At 41.9% G+C, this 19,781-nt stretch overlaps 1 protein-coding gene across 2 annotated transcripts in view; it reads left to right on the top strand.

The window, feature by feature from the left end:
* The window catches only part of papola (poly(A) polymerase alpha), a 95,174-nt gene that overhangs the window by 26,426 nt on the left and 48,967 nt on the right, over positions 1 to 19,781 (top strand). For both annotated transcript variants that reach the window (XM_068038613.1, XM_068038612.1), the window contains exons 5-12: positions 7,749 to 7,858; positions 7,943 to 7,996; positions 8,460 to 8,571; positions 9,338 to 9,427; positions 12,306 to 12,444; positions 15,271 to 15,343; positions 15,954 to 16,074; positions 16,320 to 16,404. In XM_068038613.1, coding sequence (XP_067894714.1) covers positions 7,749 to 7,858; positions 7,943 to 7,996; positions 8,460 to 8,571; positions 9,338 to 9,427; positions 12,306 to 12,444; positions 15,271 to 15,343; positions 15,954 to 16,074; positions 16,320 to 16,404 — 784 coding nt within the window. The remainder of the gene's footprint in view (positions 1 to 7,748; positions 7,859 to 7,942; positions 7,997 to 8,459; positions 8,572 to 9,337; positions 9,428 to 12,305; positions 12,445 to 15,270; positions 15,344 to 15,953; positions 16,075 to 16,319; positions 16,405 to 19,781) is intronic.

The following is a 19,781-nucleotide window of genomic DNA, read 5'->3' as shown; positions in this document are numbered from 1 at the left end:
TAGAGTATAAAGACAGAGATTCTGCTGCAGCTGTACAAAACCCTGGTTAGACCCCACTTGGAGTAATGTGAGCAGTTCTGGGCACCACACCTTAGGAAGGATATATTGGTCTTTGAGGGAGTGCAACGTAGGTGTACAAGAATGATACATGGACTTACAGGGGTTAAGTTATGAGGAGAGATTACACAAGTTAGGCCTGTTTTTGCTAGAATTTAGATGGTTAAGGGGTGATCTGATTGAAGTCTTCAAGATATTAACAGGAAAAGACAGGCTAGATAAAGATAAACTATTTCCACTGGTTGGAGATTCAAAAACTAGGGGGCATAGTCTAAAAATTAGGTGCAGACCGTTCCGGAAAGATGTTAGGAAGCACTTCACGCAAAGGGTGGTAGAGGTTTGGAACTCTCTCCCACAAACAGTAGTTGAAGCTAGAACAGTTGTTAATTTTAAATCTGAGATAGATTTTTGTTAAGCAAAGATATTAAAGGATATGGGCCAAAGGCAGGTATATGGAGTTAGGCCGCGGATCAGCCATGATCTCATTGAATGGCGGGACAGGCTCGAGGGGCTGAATGGCCTACTATTCCTATCTTCCTATATTCTTCCTATAAGGAAGAGGCATACAAATTTGCTGGAAAAAACAACAGACCTGAGGATTGGGAGCAGTTTAGAATTCAGCAAAGGAGGACCAAGGGATTGATTAAGAAGGGGAAAACAGTATGAGAGTAAGCTTGCAGGGAACATAAAAACTGACCCTAAATGTTTCTATAGGTCTGTGAAGAGAAAAAGATTGAAGACAAATGTAGGTCCCTTACAGTCAGAAATGGGAATTTATGATGGGGAATAAAGAAATGGCTAACCAACCAAATGCATACTTTGGTTCTGTCTTCACAAAGGAGGACACAAATATCATACCAGAAATGTTGGGGAACACAGGGTTTAGTGAGAGGGAGGAACTGAAGGAAATCAATATTAGTAGAAAAATGGTGTTGGGGAAATTGATGGGATTGAAGGCTGATAAATCCCCAGGGCCTGATAATCTACATCCCAGAGTACTTGAGGAAGTGGCCGTAGAAATAGTGGATGCTTTGGTAGTCATCTTCCAAGATTCTATAGACTCTGGAACAGTTCCAACAGATTGGAGGGTAGTTAATGTAACCCCACTATTTAAAAAGGGAGGTAGGGAGAAAGCAGGGAATTCTAGACCAGTCAGCCTGACGTTGGTAGTGGGGAAAATTCTAGAGTCCATTATCAAAGATTTTATAGCAGAGCACTTAGAGAACAGTGGTAGAATCGGACAGAGTCAGCATGGATTTACGAAAGGGAAATCATGCTTGACAAATCTACTAGAATTCTTCGAGGATGTAACTAGTAGAGCTGATGAGGGGGAGCCAGTGGATGTGGTTTATTTGGACTTTCAGAAGGCTTTCGACAAAGTCCCACATAAGAGATTAGTGTGTAAAATTAAAGTGCATGGGATTGGGGGTAGTGTATTGCAGTGGATCGAAAATTGGTTGGCAGACAGGAAACAGAGTAGGGATAAATGGGTCTTTTTCTGAATGGAGGCAGTGACTAGTGGGGTATCGCAGGGATCGGTGCTCGAACCCCAGCTATTCACAATATACATTAATGATTTAGATGAGGGAATTAAATGTAATATCTCTAAATTTGCGGATGACACAACTGGGTGGGAGGGTGAGTTGTGAGGAGGATGCAGAGAGGCTTCAGGGTGATTTGGACAAGTTGAGTGAGTGGGCAAATGCATGGCAGCTGCAGTATAATGTGGATAAATGTGAGGTTATCCACTTTGTTGGCAAAAACAGGAAGGCAGGTTATTATCTGGCTACAAACTGAGAGGGGAAAATATGCAGCGAGACCTGGGTGTTCTCGTACACCAGTCGCTGAACAGGCAGTCAAAAGGGCAAATGGTATGTTGGCCTTCATAGCGAGAGGATTCGAGTACAGGAGCAGGGATGTCTTGCTGCAATTATACGAGTCCTTGGTGCGGCCACACCTGGAATATTGTGTGCAGTTTTGGTCTCCTTATCTGAGGAAGGATGCTCTTGCTATAGAGGGAGTGCAGCGAAGGTTTACCAGACTGATTCCTGGTATGGCGGGACTGGTGTATGAGGAGAGATTGAGTCGGTTAGGATTATATTCGCTGGAGTTCAGAAGAGTGAGGGGGGATCTCATAGAAATCTATAAAATTCTAACAGGACTTGACAGGGTAGATGCAGGAAGGATGTTCCCAATGGTGGGGGAGTCCAGAACCAGGGGTTATAGTCTAAGGATACGGGGTAAACCTTTCAGGACTGAGATGAGGAGAAATTTCTTCACCCAGAGAGTGGTGAGCCTGTGGAATTCGCGACCGCAGAAAGCAGTTGAAGCCAAAACATTATATGTTTTCAAGAAGGAGTTAGATATAGCTCTTGAGGCGAAAGGGATCAAAGGATATGGGGCGAAAGCGAGAGGGAACAGGTTACTGAGTTGGATGATCAGCCATGATCATAAATGGCGGAGCAGGCTCGGAGGAACGAATGGTCTTCTATTTTCTATGTTTCTATGAACAAGATGTAGAGGTTTTGAATTGCTGAGGAGCAGTGGAAGGAAGGGTTTAGCTTTTTGCTGTGTAGGGATTGGACTTTTTTTGCATGTGTGGAGATTTTATTTTTCTTCTTGGGCAGTACCTCGGGAATGAAGATGACTTTCTTCCACTCCAGGATTGTGGGTCTTTAGGTGACTGAATAGTCCAATTCTGGATCCACACACTCTGCCACAGATGGGGCAGGTGGTATTTGAGGCAAGTCGATGGGATGCTTGAATTTCTGAATGCTCCTTCTGTTTGCGCTTGTTCGCTGCCTGGGCATGTCAACGTTGCTCGAACTGGCTGGCACCTTTGCGGATGCGTCTCTATTTTGGGTGGTCTCGGGAAAGAGATTCCCATGAATCAGTGGAGATGTTGCATTTTTTGAAGGACGCTTTAAGGACATCCTTGTAGTGTTTCCTCTGCCCTCCTGGTAACTTTTTGCTGTGACGGAGCTCAGGGTAGAAAGCTTGTTTTGGGCGTATTGTCAGGCATGCGGATGATGTGGCCCGCCCAATGTAACTGACTATTCATGACCAGTGTCTCGATACTGGGGGTATTGGCCTGAGAGGGCACTGATATTGGAGTGCCTGTCCTGCCACTGAATTTACAGGATCTTGCTGAGGCCCAGCTGGTAATATCTCTCCAGGGCTTTGAGCTGTCTGCTGTACAGTGAGCATGTTTCCGAAGCAAACAGAAGGGTAACTAACAGTGCGGCCCTGTAGACCCTGAGCTTGGTGCCAGGTTTGAGGTCTTGGTCATCAAACATTCTTTTTCTCAGATGATCGAAGGCTGCGTTGGCATGCAATGCTGAGTTTTATTGTCCATGTCTGCCGATCCAACCATGTTGTCCATTGAGTTGCCGTGGATCTTGATAGTCGGGGAGTAGTGTTGCACTGCGGGAGCAGGCTGTTAGAGGACCTTTTGTCTTCCGGATGTCTGACTCGAAGCCCATTCTATAATGGGCCTCCGTGAATGCATCGATGAGGATTTAAAGCTTGACCCCTGAGTGTGCGCAAACGCAAACGTCGTCAGCGTACTGCAGCTCAATGATAGAGTTTGGGGTGACCTTGGTTCTGGACTGGAGGCGATGTAGTTAAATGATTTCCGCTCATCTTGTAGAGTAGATCTACTCTGCAGGGCGTTTTATGGAGATGAGGTGGAGTGTTGCAGTGAGGAAGGTGGGAAAGAGCGTTGGTGTGAAGACGCAGCCTTGCTTGAACCCAGTTTGCATGCAGATTGGGTCAGTGGCAGATCAGTTGGCAAGGATTACAGCTTGCATGTTGTGCAGCAGGTGAAGGATGGTGACTAATTTCTCCAGGCAGCCAAATTTGAGGAGGATGTTCCGTAGTCTTTCCCGGTTGATAGGGTCTAAGGTCTTTGAGATCAAAGAAGGCCATGCATAAAGATTGCTGCCAACATTTTTCTTGGAGTTGTTTTGCTGTGGACAAGGTGGTGGATGCACAGGAAAGATAAACCAGAAGACGATCTGTGATTCCACTGGGTTGGCTTCGCCATAAAAAATGAACGTGCCAGCCACCTCAGTGAGCCCCCGTGTGGGATAAACTAATGTCTCATGACCCTCCAGCTCGCCCTAGCCCAGAAACAGCACGCCACAGTCATCAGCGTGTAAGCCCCAACCCTAGAAGCAACAGATGAGGCCAAAAGGGAATTCTACTCCAGCCTTGATCACTTGCTGTCCTGTGTTCCCAAGGAGAACAAGCTGATCCTCCTTGGAGACTTCAATGCCAGAGTTGGGAGGACACAAACCTTTGGAAATGTGTGATTGGCAAGGAAGGTGTTGGAAGGGCTAACACCAACGGAGTCCTCCTTCTGACGAAATTCCTTGAACATGGCCTGATCGTATTGAGCACCCTATTTCTTCAGGGAGACAAATACAAAACCTCATGGCTGTACCCTAGCTCCAGGCATTGGCATTTGTTTGACTACATCATTGTCCGAGCGAGGGACCGCAAGGATGTTTGCATCACCCGTGCCATGATAGCTGATGACTGCTGGCCCGACCATCGCCTAATCCGAGCTACTATCTCTATAAACCCAGTCCAAAAACGGCAATAACATCAGAAGCACTGCTGCAGGAAAATCAACATTGATGGTATCGAGGGCTCTGCGAAGAATGATCTACTCGGGTAGCGTCATACACGCAACTTGGCGACGCTCAACGAACCGGAATCTCTCAATGTCCACCACGCCTGGACTGCCCTCAAAGCTACCATAAGCAGCACTTGCAAATATACTCTTGGTTTTCCGACCAGGAAACGTCAAGACTGGTTTGACGAGAACAGCCAGGAGATCCAGGAACTACTAGATTGCAAGCACAAGGCGTTCCTCAGCTGGAAGCATCACCAAAGTTTGAGGGGAGAAAAAGCAGGTAGATAGACAATTGAAGACCGAGGTCCAAAGAAAAACCTGTGACCTAAAGAACAGCTGGTGGGCTGAAAGAGTGCAGGAAGTACTGCAACTGGTCGGCAGCCACAACATGTGTGGATTCTTCAGCACAGTCAAGACCATCTACGGCCCAAAGACCTGCCCCACTGAGAGCAAAGAATGGAGTGGCGCTGATCAAGGACTGAGGCAGTCAGTGCTCGTTGGAAGGAGCACTTCAAAGATTTTCTCAATCATGACTTAGTCCTTGATGCGAGTGCTCTCGACCACATTCCACAGCATGCTACCGGCCACGACCTCAGCACAATCCCAGCCCGACATGAGATTGAAAAGGCCATCCGACAGCTTAAAAAAAAAGGCCACCAACTGAAATTCTAAAATATGGCGGAGAGCACTCGACGCAAATACATGGACCCATCTTCCTTAACTGGAAGGAGGAGAGCATGCCAGGGGATCTCCGAGATAGCGTAATTGTGACCAACTTCAAAAAAGGCAACAAGACCGACTGCAGTAACTACAGAGAAGTATCCCTGATGTACACCACAGGGAAGGTCATTGCAAAAGCCCTTCTCAACCACTTCCCATGGTTGAAGAGCTCCTACTGGAATCGCAATGCGGCTTTTGTCTAACAAGAGGCACAGTGGACATGATTTTGTTCTTAGTGTATGGTTGGGGGATGGGGGAGCATTGGGGTTGTCTTTGTATTATGTGGGGCTTAGATTCTTAGTGTGTGAGGGCATTGCTGATATTTTTTAGAAAATAATTAAATCTGACCACTTGGTGTTTGTAGATAGTACGCACTGCTGCCGCTATGCGCCGGTGGTGGAGGGAGTGAATGTTCAAGTGGTGAGTGGGGTGCTTTGCCTTGAATGGTGTCAAGCTTGTTGAGTGTTCTTGGAGCTGCACTCATCCAGCCAAGTGGATATTTCATCACACTCCTGACTTGTGCCTTGTAGATGGTGGGTAGGCTTTGGGGAGTCAGGAGGTGAGTTACCTGCTCTTGTCACAACAGTATTTATATGGCTGGGCCAGTTAAGTTTCTAGTCAATGGTAAACCCCACTCCCCCAAGCTGCTGATGGTAGGGAATTCAGCACTGGTAATGCTGTTGTAGGTCATGGGGAGGTGGTTGGAATCTCTCTTGGGGATGGTCATTGCCTGGCACTCGTGTGGTGCAAATGTTATTTATCACTTATTAGACCAAACCTGAATAATGTCCAGATCTTGCTGCATGGGCTGCTTCAGTATCTGAGGAGTTGCGAATGGCACTGAACACTGCAGTCATCAGCGAACATTCCCAGGTCATTGATGGACCAGCTCAAGATGGTTGGGCTTGGGACACTATCCGAGGAACTCGTGCAACGATGTCTTGGGACTGAGATAATAGGCCTGCAACAACCACAAACGTCTTCCTTTGTGCTCGCTAGGACTCCAACCAGTGGAGAGTTTCTCCATTGACTTCAATTTTGCTAAAGTTCCTTTATGCCATACTCTGTCAGATGGTGCCCTGATGTGATGGGTAATCACTCTTGCCTCACCTCTGGAATTCAGCTGTTTAGTTCATATTTGGTCCAAGTCTCGAGTTGAGTGGCCCTGGCAGCACCCAAACCGAACATCAGTGCGCAGGTTGTTGCCACTTGATAGCACTAGCAATGACACCTTCCATCACTTTGCTCATTGAGAGTAGACTGATGGAATAGTAATTGGCCAGATTGGATTTGTCCTGTCTTTTGTGGATAGGACATAAATGGATAATTTTCCACATTGCCAGTGTTGCTGCTGTACTGGAACAGCTTGGCTCATTCTGGAGCATAAGTCTTCAGTACTACATCCTGGATGTTGTTCAGCCCATAGCCTTTCTTGTATCCATGCCTTCAGCTGTTCTTTGATATCAAATGGAGTGAATTGAATTGTCTGGTCGATGATGGTGGGGATGTCAGAAGGAGGCCGAGATGGATCATCCACTCGGCACTTCTGGCTGAAGACTGTTGCAAATACTACTTCATCCTTGTCTTTTGCACTGAGTTGCTGGGCTCTCCATCATTGGGGATGGGGATGTTTTTTGCAGCTGCTTCCTCTGGTTAGTTGTTTAGTTGTCCACCACCTTTCCCAACTAGATGTGGCAGGACTGTAGAGTTTTGGTCTGATCCATTGTTTGTGGGATCACTTAGCTCTTTCTATAGGGTGCTGCTTTTGTTGTATAGCATGCGTGTTGTCCTGTTCTAGAAAAGGTGCAAAAGATTGGACACCTGATACATAAGACTGCTCCCCCAACCTCTGGGGAAATGTAGGCAGCATCTCTATCATTGTTATTTTGCTGCTGGGATGCTGAAACCAATCTGAGTGCTTTTCTTGCCCACCTGCGTTGAGTTGGCTAAGTTCAGTTGTTGGTGCTATAATTAACTTTGGCTCTGCCAAGCAGAAGGGGGGAATTGGCCCTTATTTCTGCTCCTAATAACTTAGCCCTATCCCCTGCTGGAATTTTGTTGACAATAGGACTGGATCCACTGTGATGCCTCTGGGATTGATTAGCCTGTTAGACACTTGCTGTCCAAGCTTACACTTGAGCAAGGTTCTGGAAGGCTTCACATGCTTTTGGCACCAGACAGCAGCCAGAGTCTACACCAGAGAGGAGTAGAGAAAGGGAGTGAATTCTTAAGTAAAGGAACCAGTAAGTTGGAAACATCCTCGCTTGAGATAGATGTTGGATAACAAGCAGGCTAAATATGCACAGTAAAGCAAAAATCTTTTTTCTTTTAGGTGCTGATATTGATGCTCTATGTGTTGCCCCTCGCCACATTGAAAGAATTGACTTCTTCACATCTTTCTGTGAAAAGCTGAAGCAGCAAGATGAAGTGAGGAATTTACGGGTAGGTATAGCAAATGCTGTACTACTAGCATATGTGTTCGTTGCAGTTATACACTGTATTGACTGTTACCTGTTTATTTTGCAGGCTGTTGAAGAAGCTTTTGTACCAGTAATTAAACTATCCTTTGATGGTATAGAGGTACTTTCTTAAATATTAACTGCTTTGTATTATTTTCCAGTTAGATTTGTAATTTCTTTTACAAGGTACTTTAATTTAAAATGTAATTTTTGTGTTGTGATGGTAATATAAGTCACTGATGGCCAGTGTGATTCTACAATGTTTAATATTTCAAGTCTGTAAATGCGAAATCACGGTTACTGAAACATTGCTATAGGTTCACTCCATGTGCTGTTAAATGCTTGCAAGTCTGAAGAATTCTGCTAAAATCAAGTGTTCTATATCGAAGTATATTCTTGTGAAACTTAGATTTATTATGCTCTAGGGAAGTGGTTATATAAATCTAAATGAATGCAAGAGTTTTAGTTAGATGCATGCATTGAAAATTAAATACAAACATTCTAATATTTGAATCACAATGTATATTATCTTTTTGGAAAATAACGAATGTGATCGGTTCAGGATGTCAAATCTTACGTTTTAGATTGATATTTTGTTTGCAAGATTGGCACTTCAGACAATCCCTGAAGATTTGGATCTTCGAGATGATGTGCTACTTAAAAACTTGGACTTGAGATGCATTAGAAGTCTTAATGGTAAGTGATTATCAATTGTGGATAACTTAGGTGTGAAAATTTGAGGGAAAGATATTAAATCTTGCCTTGCTTCTCTGAGTGGTTATGGGTTAAAGAGAAGAAAGGCAAAGTTATGTCTGTGTAGAATACAAAAGTGTGATTGCAACCTGTTATACTTCAATATTTTATAGTGCGGACTGTCCCAATATAAAGAAAAGGGACAAAAACAAGAAATGCTGGATTCACTCAGCAGGTCTGGCAGCATCTGTGGAAAGAGAAGCAGAGTTAACGTTTCGGGTCAGTGGCCCTTCTTCGGAAGTTCCGAAGAAGGGTCACTGACCCGAAACGTTAACTCTGCTTCTCTTTCCACAGATGCTGCCAGACCTGCTGAGTGAATCCAGCATTTCTTGTTTTTGTTTCAGATTTCCAGCAAGCGCAGTATTTTGCTTTTATTATAAAGAAAAGGGACTTTGGATGTAAAATTCAAGTCAGATGTTTTTAATGCTTTTCGTTCTCTCCACCTGTTCTGCAAAAAGCTGAAACGGAATGGTGCAAAAGGCATTTGGGTTTCAGAAAGTTGTGCAACAGCTGCAGTTGATTGTCCTGCAGTGCATAAAGTACTTGGGTGCATTCATCCACAATGTAATTCACTCCGTGCGGGAGATCGAGCAATAACATTTTCTAAAAATAGGATGTTTTTTTAAAAAAACCATGCTTTCAAGACAAATAGGCTAAATAGTTTTTGGACTGTGTGCTAAACTGTGATGTGTTTCTTCCTATTTAACAGGTTGCAGAGTCACTGATGAAATATTGCATTTAGTACCAAACATTGAAAATTTTAGGCTGACGTTGAGAGCAATTAAATTATGGGCAAAACGTAAGTTTTTCTCGCATTTTGTTTACAGTAGAGTTGTTAATATGTATTGTTCTGACTTGAATAGTGTCCAGCTTTGAGGAGTAGTGTGGCTACATCCATCCAGGTGAGTGATGAATATTCAATCACAGTGCTGCCTTGAGCTTTCTAGATGGTGGAGAGGATTTGAAGGAGTATTCTCTTTAGTTGATTTACACAATGCATGTGTATGCATGAATCTCTGAGCATTCTGAAGTCTGCTTGAAAGGCCTTGATGTGGTTAATGCAAGGTGAGCAGGCCCAGACACACACTAAGGCTAAATTGCTGTCAGCAGACACGACATACGATTTAGGAGCAGGAGTAGGCCACTCAGTCCTTCGAGCTTGCTCCGCCATTCATTAAGTTCATGGCTGAATTGATTACTCCACATTTCCACCTACCCCCGATAACCTTCCACTCCCTTGCTTATCAAAAATCTGTCTACCTCTGCCTTAAAAATATTCAAAGACTCCTCTTCCTCAAAAGGTGGTGGAAGCAAATTCCAACAACGCACGACCCTCAGAGAAAAAAATTCTCCTCATCTCTGTCTTAAATGGGCGACCCCTTATTTTTAAACAGTGACTCCTAGTTGTAGATTCTCCCACAAGGGAAAACATCCTTTCCACATCCACCCTGTTAAGACTCCTCAGGATCTTGTATGTTTCAATTAAGTTGCCTGTTACTCTTCTGAATTCCAGCAGATACAAGCTTTGCCTACTCAACCTTTCCTCATAAGACAGCCTGCCCATTCCAGGTATTAGTCTAGTAAACCTTCTCTGTACTGCCTCCAGTGCATTTACATCCTTCCTTAGACCAGTACTTGGGACTCTGTTTGGCACAGAAGTGCTGCTCTGTTCCCAGGATCAGTTAATAGATTATGGAGCAATAAGGAGCATTCTGATGCACTTTAAAATGTTAACTTTGCTTCTCTCTCCACAGATGCTGCCAGACCTGCTGAGTATTTCCAGCACTTTTTTGGTCTTCATTCTGATGCACTTGTTAGGGTTAGTGATCCAGTGACTCAGTTTGTTGATGCACTGCCCTATGTGGAACTGAGCTGTGGATCAGGTTAATTCCCTGGTTTGTGCTGAATTAAATTTGTTTACCTGGGGCAATGGTAGGGTTGTTGCAGCTCTCCCCTTCAGTCCTGAAAGAAAATATTGCCCACAGTTTTTACCTCTGCTGACTGTCCTCTGATCCCTGAAAATATATGTTTGTCGATCTACAGCAAGGACAGAGTTGTTTTTGGCTGTGAAGCCCTCCACTTGAATGCTGTATTGACACTCGGCATGTAAGTTCTGATATGATGAATGATCACTTGGGCAAAAAACAGCTTTCAAGGCATGTTCTGGGACAGGTCACATAGCTGGGGACAGGCTGTTGGATTCTTTAGGTCAAGCAAAAAAACCAAACCATTTTAAGCGGGTAGTGATTTAGCCAAGCGGTAAGTGTTCTACTTGGTGTTGATTTAAGTAGTGTTGCCATCGAGATTTTGGAACCTCTGGGATTCATGCAACCTTCTCCAAAGTTCGTACTAAATTTCTTTAACTTCTGGGTTGTGCAGTCTGTGCTGCTTGACCAACTGGCAATCTCATCCATTCATGATGGGTGATTTTTAGTACTGACTTTGGCATTGTTCTAAAGGTTCAGCACTCGTCTCCTATTTTATTTATTTAGAGATACAGCACTGAAACAGGCCCTTCGGCCCACCGAGTCTTTGCCAATCCTACACTAATCCCACATCCCCACCTGTCCCTATATTCCCCTACCACCTACCTATACTAAGGGCAATTTATAATGGCCAATTTACCTATCAACCTGCAAGTCTTCGGTGGTGGGAGGAAATCGGAGCACCCGGCGAAAACCCACGCAGACACAGGGAGAACTTGCAAACTCCACACAGGCAGTACCCAGAATTGAACCCGGGTCACTGGAGCTGTGAGGCTGCGGTGCTCGCCACTGTGCCGCCCATATGTTTGGCCTGCATTCCGAAACACAAAAGGGAATGACTCTCCTAGCACATTATCAGCTGGATTTTTCTGGGGAAACTGGCCTTCAAAAATCAGATGTGGGAGACTACCACAAAGATGCTGTCTATCACTGAAGTCCAAGAACAAACGGGAATATAGAGCTAGGCCTTATAACCGAGTGGGGATAGATCATCTAATGGCACAGAATAGATTTGTACCGTGTTTTATCCACTTGTACTGTAATATAGTCATTATTTTACATGTAAGTAGTATATATAAAGTAAATTTTTTTCAGAGTGGGGAAGACTGAATCCACAGCAGGTAATCAATATTTTTTTCATTTAACCCTTTTTGGAAAACAAACAGCTGTGCCTCAAATATCCTACCCCACCTAGTTTCTTTTCTCCAGCTTGAACCAGCTTAGTGGAAGTGTGAAGTAGTATTTGGTAACCGGAGAGAGTGATTTGTTTTTTCCTCTGGTGGTTCTCAACTTTGCTTTGGCCCCCGTAGAAACCGTGTCATTTCCTTTTGCAGCCAACCTGCTGGATCCCTGGTACATGTTTTAAAAATCCCTGCAAAACCTGCCTTGTTTTCATCTCTGCTTTCACCTGCCTCTCATCCCTTCTGTTCGACCCCCACGCTCACTCCACCCTTCCGTTTTCCACTGTACGTGTTGTTGTATGGAAAGAGTCTGTTCGAAAGTCAGACTCCCATCTGCATCCTCCCAGACAGGTTGTGTCAGCAAATGGGGAATAACCTATAGTTTGAGAGCCACTGATGAAGAAATTTCAGTAATGGCCTAGAATTTGCAAAGTTAAATTGTAAATTAGATGTTGTATTGGGTAAAACATGTTAATCATTCAATGCTAAAAAGGAATCTGTTTTTAAACAGGCCACAACATTTACTCTAACATACTAGGCTTTCTGGGTGGTGTGTCATGGGCCATGTTGGTGGCAAGAACATGCCAACTGTACCCCAATGCTGTTGCATCCACCCTAGTACACAAGTTCTTCTTGGTCTTTTCAAAATGGTGAGTATTGCTTTCTATGGATCTTGTTTGTAATGTAATTTGGCAACGTAGACTTGTTAATGTTTATTACACTTCACTCCTGCTAGGGGTTATATGGGTGTGCAGTGCTTTTTGTCTCCCAAGTTACATAAACTCTTTCATTCCCTTAAGTTTAGAAGGTTGAGCAGTGATCGAACCAAAGTATTTAAAAATAAAAAGATTCGATGGGGTTGACGCGGAGAAACTATTTATTCTAATGGGGGAGCCCAGTCAAGGTGGCATAATTAGAGCTAGTCAGTATAGGTGTGAAATCATAACATTTTATCCCAAAATGTAATCTCTTCTACCACTTTCCCCTCCCCTTGCCCCTCCAAAAAAAAATGCTGTGGATGGTGGGTCAATTAAAATTTTCAAGATTTGGGATTATGTATTTGTTAGGTAAGGGTAAGGATGCATATGGAGCAAAGGCTGGTAAATTAAGTTGAGATGCAAAAAAAGTAAAGGCCTCTAATAGGTCGCTTCTCAATCTTCTCTTTCCGAGGGAAAAGAATTCTAATCCGTTCAATCTTTCCTGATGGATATAACCCCTTTGTTCTGATATCATTCTGTTAAATCTTCTTCGCACTTTCTCCAGTGTCTCTGAATCCTTTTTATAGTATGGAGACCAGAGCTGTTCACAGTACTCAAAGCGTGGTCTCACTTGTATTCTATGCAGATTTAGTATATTTTCTCTCTTTTTAATTCTGCCCCTCTAGAAAAGAACTACAGTACTTTGCTCTTTTATGACCTAACCTGCGTTGATACTTCTGGTGTTTCATATATCGGTACTCCAGATCTGTGTGTTCCTCTACCCCATTTGGACACTTATTTTCCAAGGAATATGTGGCCTCTTCGTTCCTCGTTGCAAACTGTATCATATCTCACTTGTTTATATTGAAGTTTATTTACCAGTTTGGTTGGCAAGCAATGTACATACTAACTTACGGAGATGTAACTTGCTTAACTTGTATTAACTTTGAAGGGAGGCGGTAGCATAGTGGTAATGTCACTGGACTAGTCTTCCAGAGCTCAGGCTAATGCTCTGGGGACACTGGTTCAAATCCCACCACGGCAGATAGTGAAATTTGAGTTCAGTTAATAAATCTGGAATATGGTGACCATGAAGCCATTGTCGATTGTAAAAACCCATCTGGTTCATTAATGTCCTTTAGGGAAGGAAATCTGCCGTCCTTACCTGGTCTTACATGTGACTCCAGGCCCACAGCCATATGATTGATTATTAAATGCCCTCTGAAATGGCCTAGCAAGCCACTCCATTCAAGGGCAGTTAGGGATGGGCAATAACTGCTGGCCTAGCCAGCGACACCCACATCTCACAAACAAAAAAAAAACACTTTGGATGTGATGAAAATCTGATATTTGCAGGCGTTTACGTCTCCAGTGTTCACTTAATGTACTTTGTGTTAGTAAGGTTAATAGAGGTCTTAATTATCTACGCAAATAGCATGCATTTAAAAACAAATTACATACAAGTTACTTTCCTTTTTGAAAGTTTTCTCTTGCTCGGATGGTTTTTAAATTTTGGATTACTTCTCCTTAGGCAAGTATTATTTCCATATCCCGTTTTCAGATTAAGACCACAGAAATTTGTCTTGATTTAACTGAAAGTGGGGCTGGGGAGGAGGGAAAAGGGAAGAGAAGAGGATGACAAGCAAAAGATATTATCACATTGCTGTTTGTAGGGGCTTGCTGTGTGCAAATTGCCTGCTGTATTTCCTACATTCCAGCAGTGACAACATTTCAAAAATCTTCATTGACCGTAAAGTGCTTTGGAACCTCTTGTGGTCATGTTTGGCACTGTATAAATGCAAGTCTGTCTTTAAGTAGAAAGTGCAAGTGTGTTTTATTTTAAATGCCATATGGGCACAGTGGCAAAGCACATTTGTAGCTTGATGTCTTCTCTACAAGAGCTTAGACAAGTGAAAACTACTAGCTCTGTTTTTAAAAAAAAAAAAGTCTTGACTTGGCCTTCTCCCAGTGTTTTTGCTTTATTTGCTTTAACTGATAAGTCATTCAAACTAAACCTCAAGACTCTTATTAGTAAATGCTGGATATGGGGATACTTAATGCATAAACGCTGCTAACAATTTCAGCAAAGTATCTCATTGTGAATCTTATGGTGGCTAATAAACTCAAATGTGTGCATAGATTTTTTTTTTAAAAACAGATGTTGATAAATGGGGTAGTAACTGACTCACTAAAAGCTCTACTGGAGATTACTGCATGTGCGCACACATTTTAATTTGTATAGCTAAAACTGTTTGAGATCCTTAGCTGGGAAAATTGGCAGAAATATAAGGTTTTTATTAGTTGGACTGGAGTTTTGGTTACTATCAACACAAGCTGTGTTGCGAGGTCCAAAAAGGTCATCCAAATTGTTAAATGGCCTATACAAGTGAACCAGTAATATCCAAATATTGTAACTTAAAGCATGCTTAAAATGTTACATTTGTTCATAATGCAGCCATGGCTGGGTGTGAAGCTGAACAAAGAAAATATCCAGAAGCAAGATAAAGCAGGTTTCTACCTGAACTAGGTTTCAAGATAGTTTCTGCTTGGCACCTGTGCCTTGTATAAGTAACAGAAAGGACCTTTTAACCACCAACTGGGCCAACCTTCTCAATTGCCTAAACCAATAGAAGATTTGTTGGTGAAACTGTATTAATACAATCACGTGAAACAGCACTTTAACTACTCTGAGACAAAACTATCAAAAGTGTACTTTTGGAGTCTAGACTTGTTTAAGGGGGTTCTGAAATATCAATGCTGTTGCTTTTTTCTTGGCAGGGAATGGCCTAACCCTGTCTTGTTAAAGCAACCGGAGGACTGCAATCTGAATCTACCGGTGTGGGATCCGCGGGTAGGTTTATAGTGAGTTGCTAGCTTTGAATGCGTGAGTGTTTGTTCACATTCTATATTGTACTTTGTTTACCGTTAGCACTAATGAAAGAAAGTAATTCTGGCGAAGATGTACCAAATCTGTAGAAGCTAAACAAAAGATGTAGAAAATCTGAGGTATGGGGATCGATGGGTAAATTATATTTTGTATGTGCCATGCTTTTCAAATGACAGTTATACTTGTATACTTTAGCTCTGCATCATCAGCTATGAACTCTTCAGTTTATGCCATGAGTACATATTTATTTTTTGCAATCCATGCATTTAAGGAAAAGCTTAGTACATACATGAGAGAGAAATGGGAGGATCTGATAGCGCAAGGTGGGAGGAGGCTTGTATGGAGAATAGACCTGTTGGACTGAATTGCCTATGTCTCTGCTTTGTAATTTAATGTAAAAAGCACACAAGAATTTGCCATTATCCTAGAGATTTTAAAAATTTACTATCCAAGATGAAAACGTTACTTCAGGGTTCTAACTTCTCATTTAACGATATAAATATTTTGACTCTTACACTTTGTAACTATACAACAATTCAAAATTAACAACTGTGGGTTATTACCCCGTATGTAGGTTAACCCAAGTGACAGATACCATCTCATGCCAATTATCACACCAGCCTACCCACAACAAAACTCTACATACAATGTCTCTGCATCTACACGTGCAGTAATGATGGAGGAGTTTAAGCAAGGTGAGTAGCTTTATGTAATAAAAACAGCAAATGCTGGAAATATTCAGATCAGCCAGCATCTGTGGAGAGAGAAACACAATTAACCTTTCAGATCGATGACCTTTCATCAATAATTTTATGACTTGTTTTGGAAAGTATCATGCTGTATTATATCAAACTTTTCCTAAGACTCCAGTCATGCCTTTCAATCCTCCTAATGTATTACATGTAAGTAGAGGTAAGGAATCCACTTTGTTTCCTCACAGGTCTTTCGATCACAGATGAAATTTTAATGGGTAAAATGGAGTGGTCCAAACTCTTTGAAGCTCCAAACTTCTTTCAGAAGTACAAGTATGTATTCAATTACTTTATGAGTAGGGCAAAGATTGTGAGGGTTAGCTTGTATTCTGCTTGGAGTTCCCATACCCTGAGGCAACTTCTCTTGCTCTGCCCCCAAGAAAAGAAGTAAATCGCATAAGCATTTCAGTCCCAACACTGAGCACCTAAGTGGTGACATTTCAGACTGATTAAAACATTTTGATTCCAACCAGGTAGTCAGTGATCTACAGTAGTTAACCAAGACTATTTAACTAGAAAACCAACTTTGTAGTATGACCTAATGCAAATGTGATGGGCTGTTTAATTGCCAGTTAAAAATCACTTAATCTATATTGTGAATTAATATATTATGAAATGCCTTTTCACTTCCCCTTTCCCTTAAAGTACTTGCAGTTTTTTTTCTGATACCTATTGCCAGTTTTTAGTAGCTCAGAAAATACAGATTACATTTTGACAGACTGGGTTTCTCTGAATTGCTACTGGGAGACAGGTTCCACCTTCCAGCTACCATATGTGAGACTGTAATGCATATTCAAAAGTTCCTCCGATGAATGAATGTTAAATATTTGCAAATGCATTAAAAATATTAACTTTCAATATATTGTGTCCTTTTGAGTTTTTCTGCACTGTGATTTATTCTAGGAATCATTTGTATCATTTGTTTGAAATAATGATTCATCAATTACAGCAAGACATCTTAAGACCTAATAGCTAAAAGTCACTTAATTTATCATCAACACCTAGTTCCCCTGATGGCTGAGTTAACCCAGTGAGTAGCTTATCCGTACAGACCAGGAAGACCTCTGATTTGATCCCTATTCTGCACTGAGTTATCTGACCTTGGCATTAGAAGAGATGATAAATTTGGCTGCAGCATCACTCAGTTAGGGGAGGGAAGCCAAGCCAGAATTGCATCTGGTCGTATGCAGTGATTCCTGCTGGAAGTGCACATGTGAGGACTGGATTGGACTTCACTATGATGGCTATGTAGCAGAATGGCCTGAATGTGCATACTGTAAGGCTTGAACATGAAGCATGCCCACTTTAGTGAGGTATTGGAAGACAAGCAGCAGCCTTTTTTAAAACCATATGTCAGCAAGGAGGCACTGCCTTTAGCAGACTATGGCTTGTGTATCTTATGGATTCCTGGTGCAGAAGCAATTGGTTCATACTTGTGAATTTGGATACTTGTATAAATATCAGATTGGGACTGGTAGCATAGTTGTTATGGGACGAGTAATCCAGAGGCCTGGACTAATCTGGAGACTGGAGTTCAAATCCCACCATGGCAGCTGGGGAATTTAAATTCAGTTAATTGAATAATTCTGGGATAAAAAGCACATCAGTAATGATGACCATGTAACTACTGGATTATCATAAAAATCCATCTGGTTGACTAATGTCCTTTTGAGAAGGAAATCTGCCATCCTTACCTTGTCTGGCCTGTATGTCACTTCAGATCCACAGCAAAGTGGTGGACTCTTAACTACTCTCTGAAATGTCAAGCAAGCCACTCAGTTGTCAAAGCGACTGCTTACCACCTCCTCAAGGGCAATTGGGGATGGACAGTAAATGCTGGCTTTGCCAACAATGCCGACATCCTGTGAAAGAACATTTTAGAAAAGGGGGCACTTATGCCATGAGAGAGGATACAGCATTTGACCAATTTAGTGACAAGCTGGTGAATTTGTAGAATTGCTGACTGGAGCAGTGCATATTGAAAAGAAATAGCAAAATTGTGGATCTTCCACTTACCAATTCCTTGAAATTAATATCTTAATTGCCCAATTCCAATCTGAATTCAGGTTGGAAAACGAGGTTTTGTAAATTCAGGGTTGACAGAATATTATAATCCTGGTTTCTATCCTGTGACTTTACTTTTCAGCGGTGGGTAGGTATGGTGGGATATGCGACGTAGCAAATTCCATGTTGGCTTTTATGCTGACTAAAATGGTGACAGTTTAAATATATGCAGACTGTTCTTTTCTTGAATATTTGAAATTGCTTTTGAACTTAATTCTAATTACTGAATAATTATATTTAAGCAATGTAAGTGATACAGCAAATTAGGTCTTTAGTGCTTAAAAAATTGAATTATCAGTTAAGCGAAGGATGTTTTAAATTAAGAGGATTAAACTCTAGTTTTAGTTTGAGGTTTTGGAGCCTCGTCGGTCTCTAACTTTCCTATATATGTCAGGCCCATTACTAGTGCAGAAGATTTGTTAAATCAAAGCCAAGTGCTAGAGCTTTGTTATACCCTGTTAAGCTGATGTATGGATAGTGGCTTTTGCAGCAACAGTATTGGATAATACTGCTGATTTAATCTATTGTAACACCTTTACTTTTGAGTTAACCATGTACAATATTGTTATTGCTTATTTGAGCACGTTATTTGCATCCTGTTTACCAGTATACTAGTATTGCTGTCATAATTAACCTGTTGTTGGCTCTACTTGAGGGTTTATCTATATGCTGGTTGAAATATACAATATTAAGATGGGTTTCTTTCCAAAGAATATTGTTTTCTAAGTGAGATTCTTGATGTTTAGGATCTGATATAAGAGCTCATTTTCCAAAATTATTTGGCACACCCTAAAGTTGGACCAACTATGGATTGTGGGATAATATGTAATATTGCCAAATTTGTCGTAACATTGTATCCATTTTCCTAATAAAACATTTTTCCTAGCAAAATGGTAGAATGTCTGCTTCTGTCTGTTCACAGCTGTCCACAAGAAAGTTAATGTCAGTAATAGATAAAATATATTTGAAATTTAAAGAACTGGTAAAATAGGAACACTGGTTTTATTCTGAGTATGAATGTAACGTTCATAGCCTGGTTTCCAACTCGTAATAAATCAGTGGCTAAATGCTATGTTTTGTTATAAAGGCGAGGGTTTGACTCATGGTCCATATTGAGATAGTTAATCTCGTTGGGGCAGCGCTATTGTAATTGGGGCACCTGTGCTGCAGGTCAGAAGAAAAAAAAAATCAGCTAGGGCACTCAAACCTAATTGGTATCTAGTGGAAATGCAAGTGATTTGACTTGGTGAAGACAGCATTGTAGTTGAACTGTGATAATCCCAATGTCCCAATTAAGACACAATTAAGACCTTGTTTAATTGGGTAAAATATGCTTACGTAATTAACTGGTTTGAGTGGGCTATTGTCCTAGGTAACGTTCATTCTGTTTCAGAACATTGTGAAGACAGATTGTAGTGAAATCTTGGTATTTGGTGTCCTTTGCTTGCAGATTTATGGTCATTTGCTAAACTGAGCATGTTGGGGCAGGAGCAAAGACTATGGAAAATCAGACTTTGGTGCTAAAGGGCAATTTTTCTCCAAGTCTCTTGATGTTTCAAGTAACACCCAATCATAAGATGGTAAAA

This window comes from Heterodontus francisci, chromosome 9, assembly GCF_036365525.1.
Source record: "Heterodontus francisci isolate sHetFra1 chromosome 9, sHetFra1.hap1, whole genome shotgun sequence".
Taxonomy (NCBI): Eukaryota; Metazoa; Chordata; class Chondrichthyes; order Heterodontiformes; family Heterodontidae; genus Heterodontus; species Heterodontus francisci.
The sequence above is the reverse complement of the archived record's forward strand: the minus strand, read 5'-3'. Positions and strand labels throughout refer to the sequence as shown.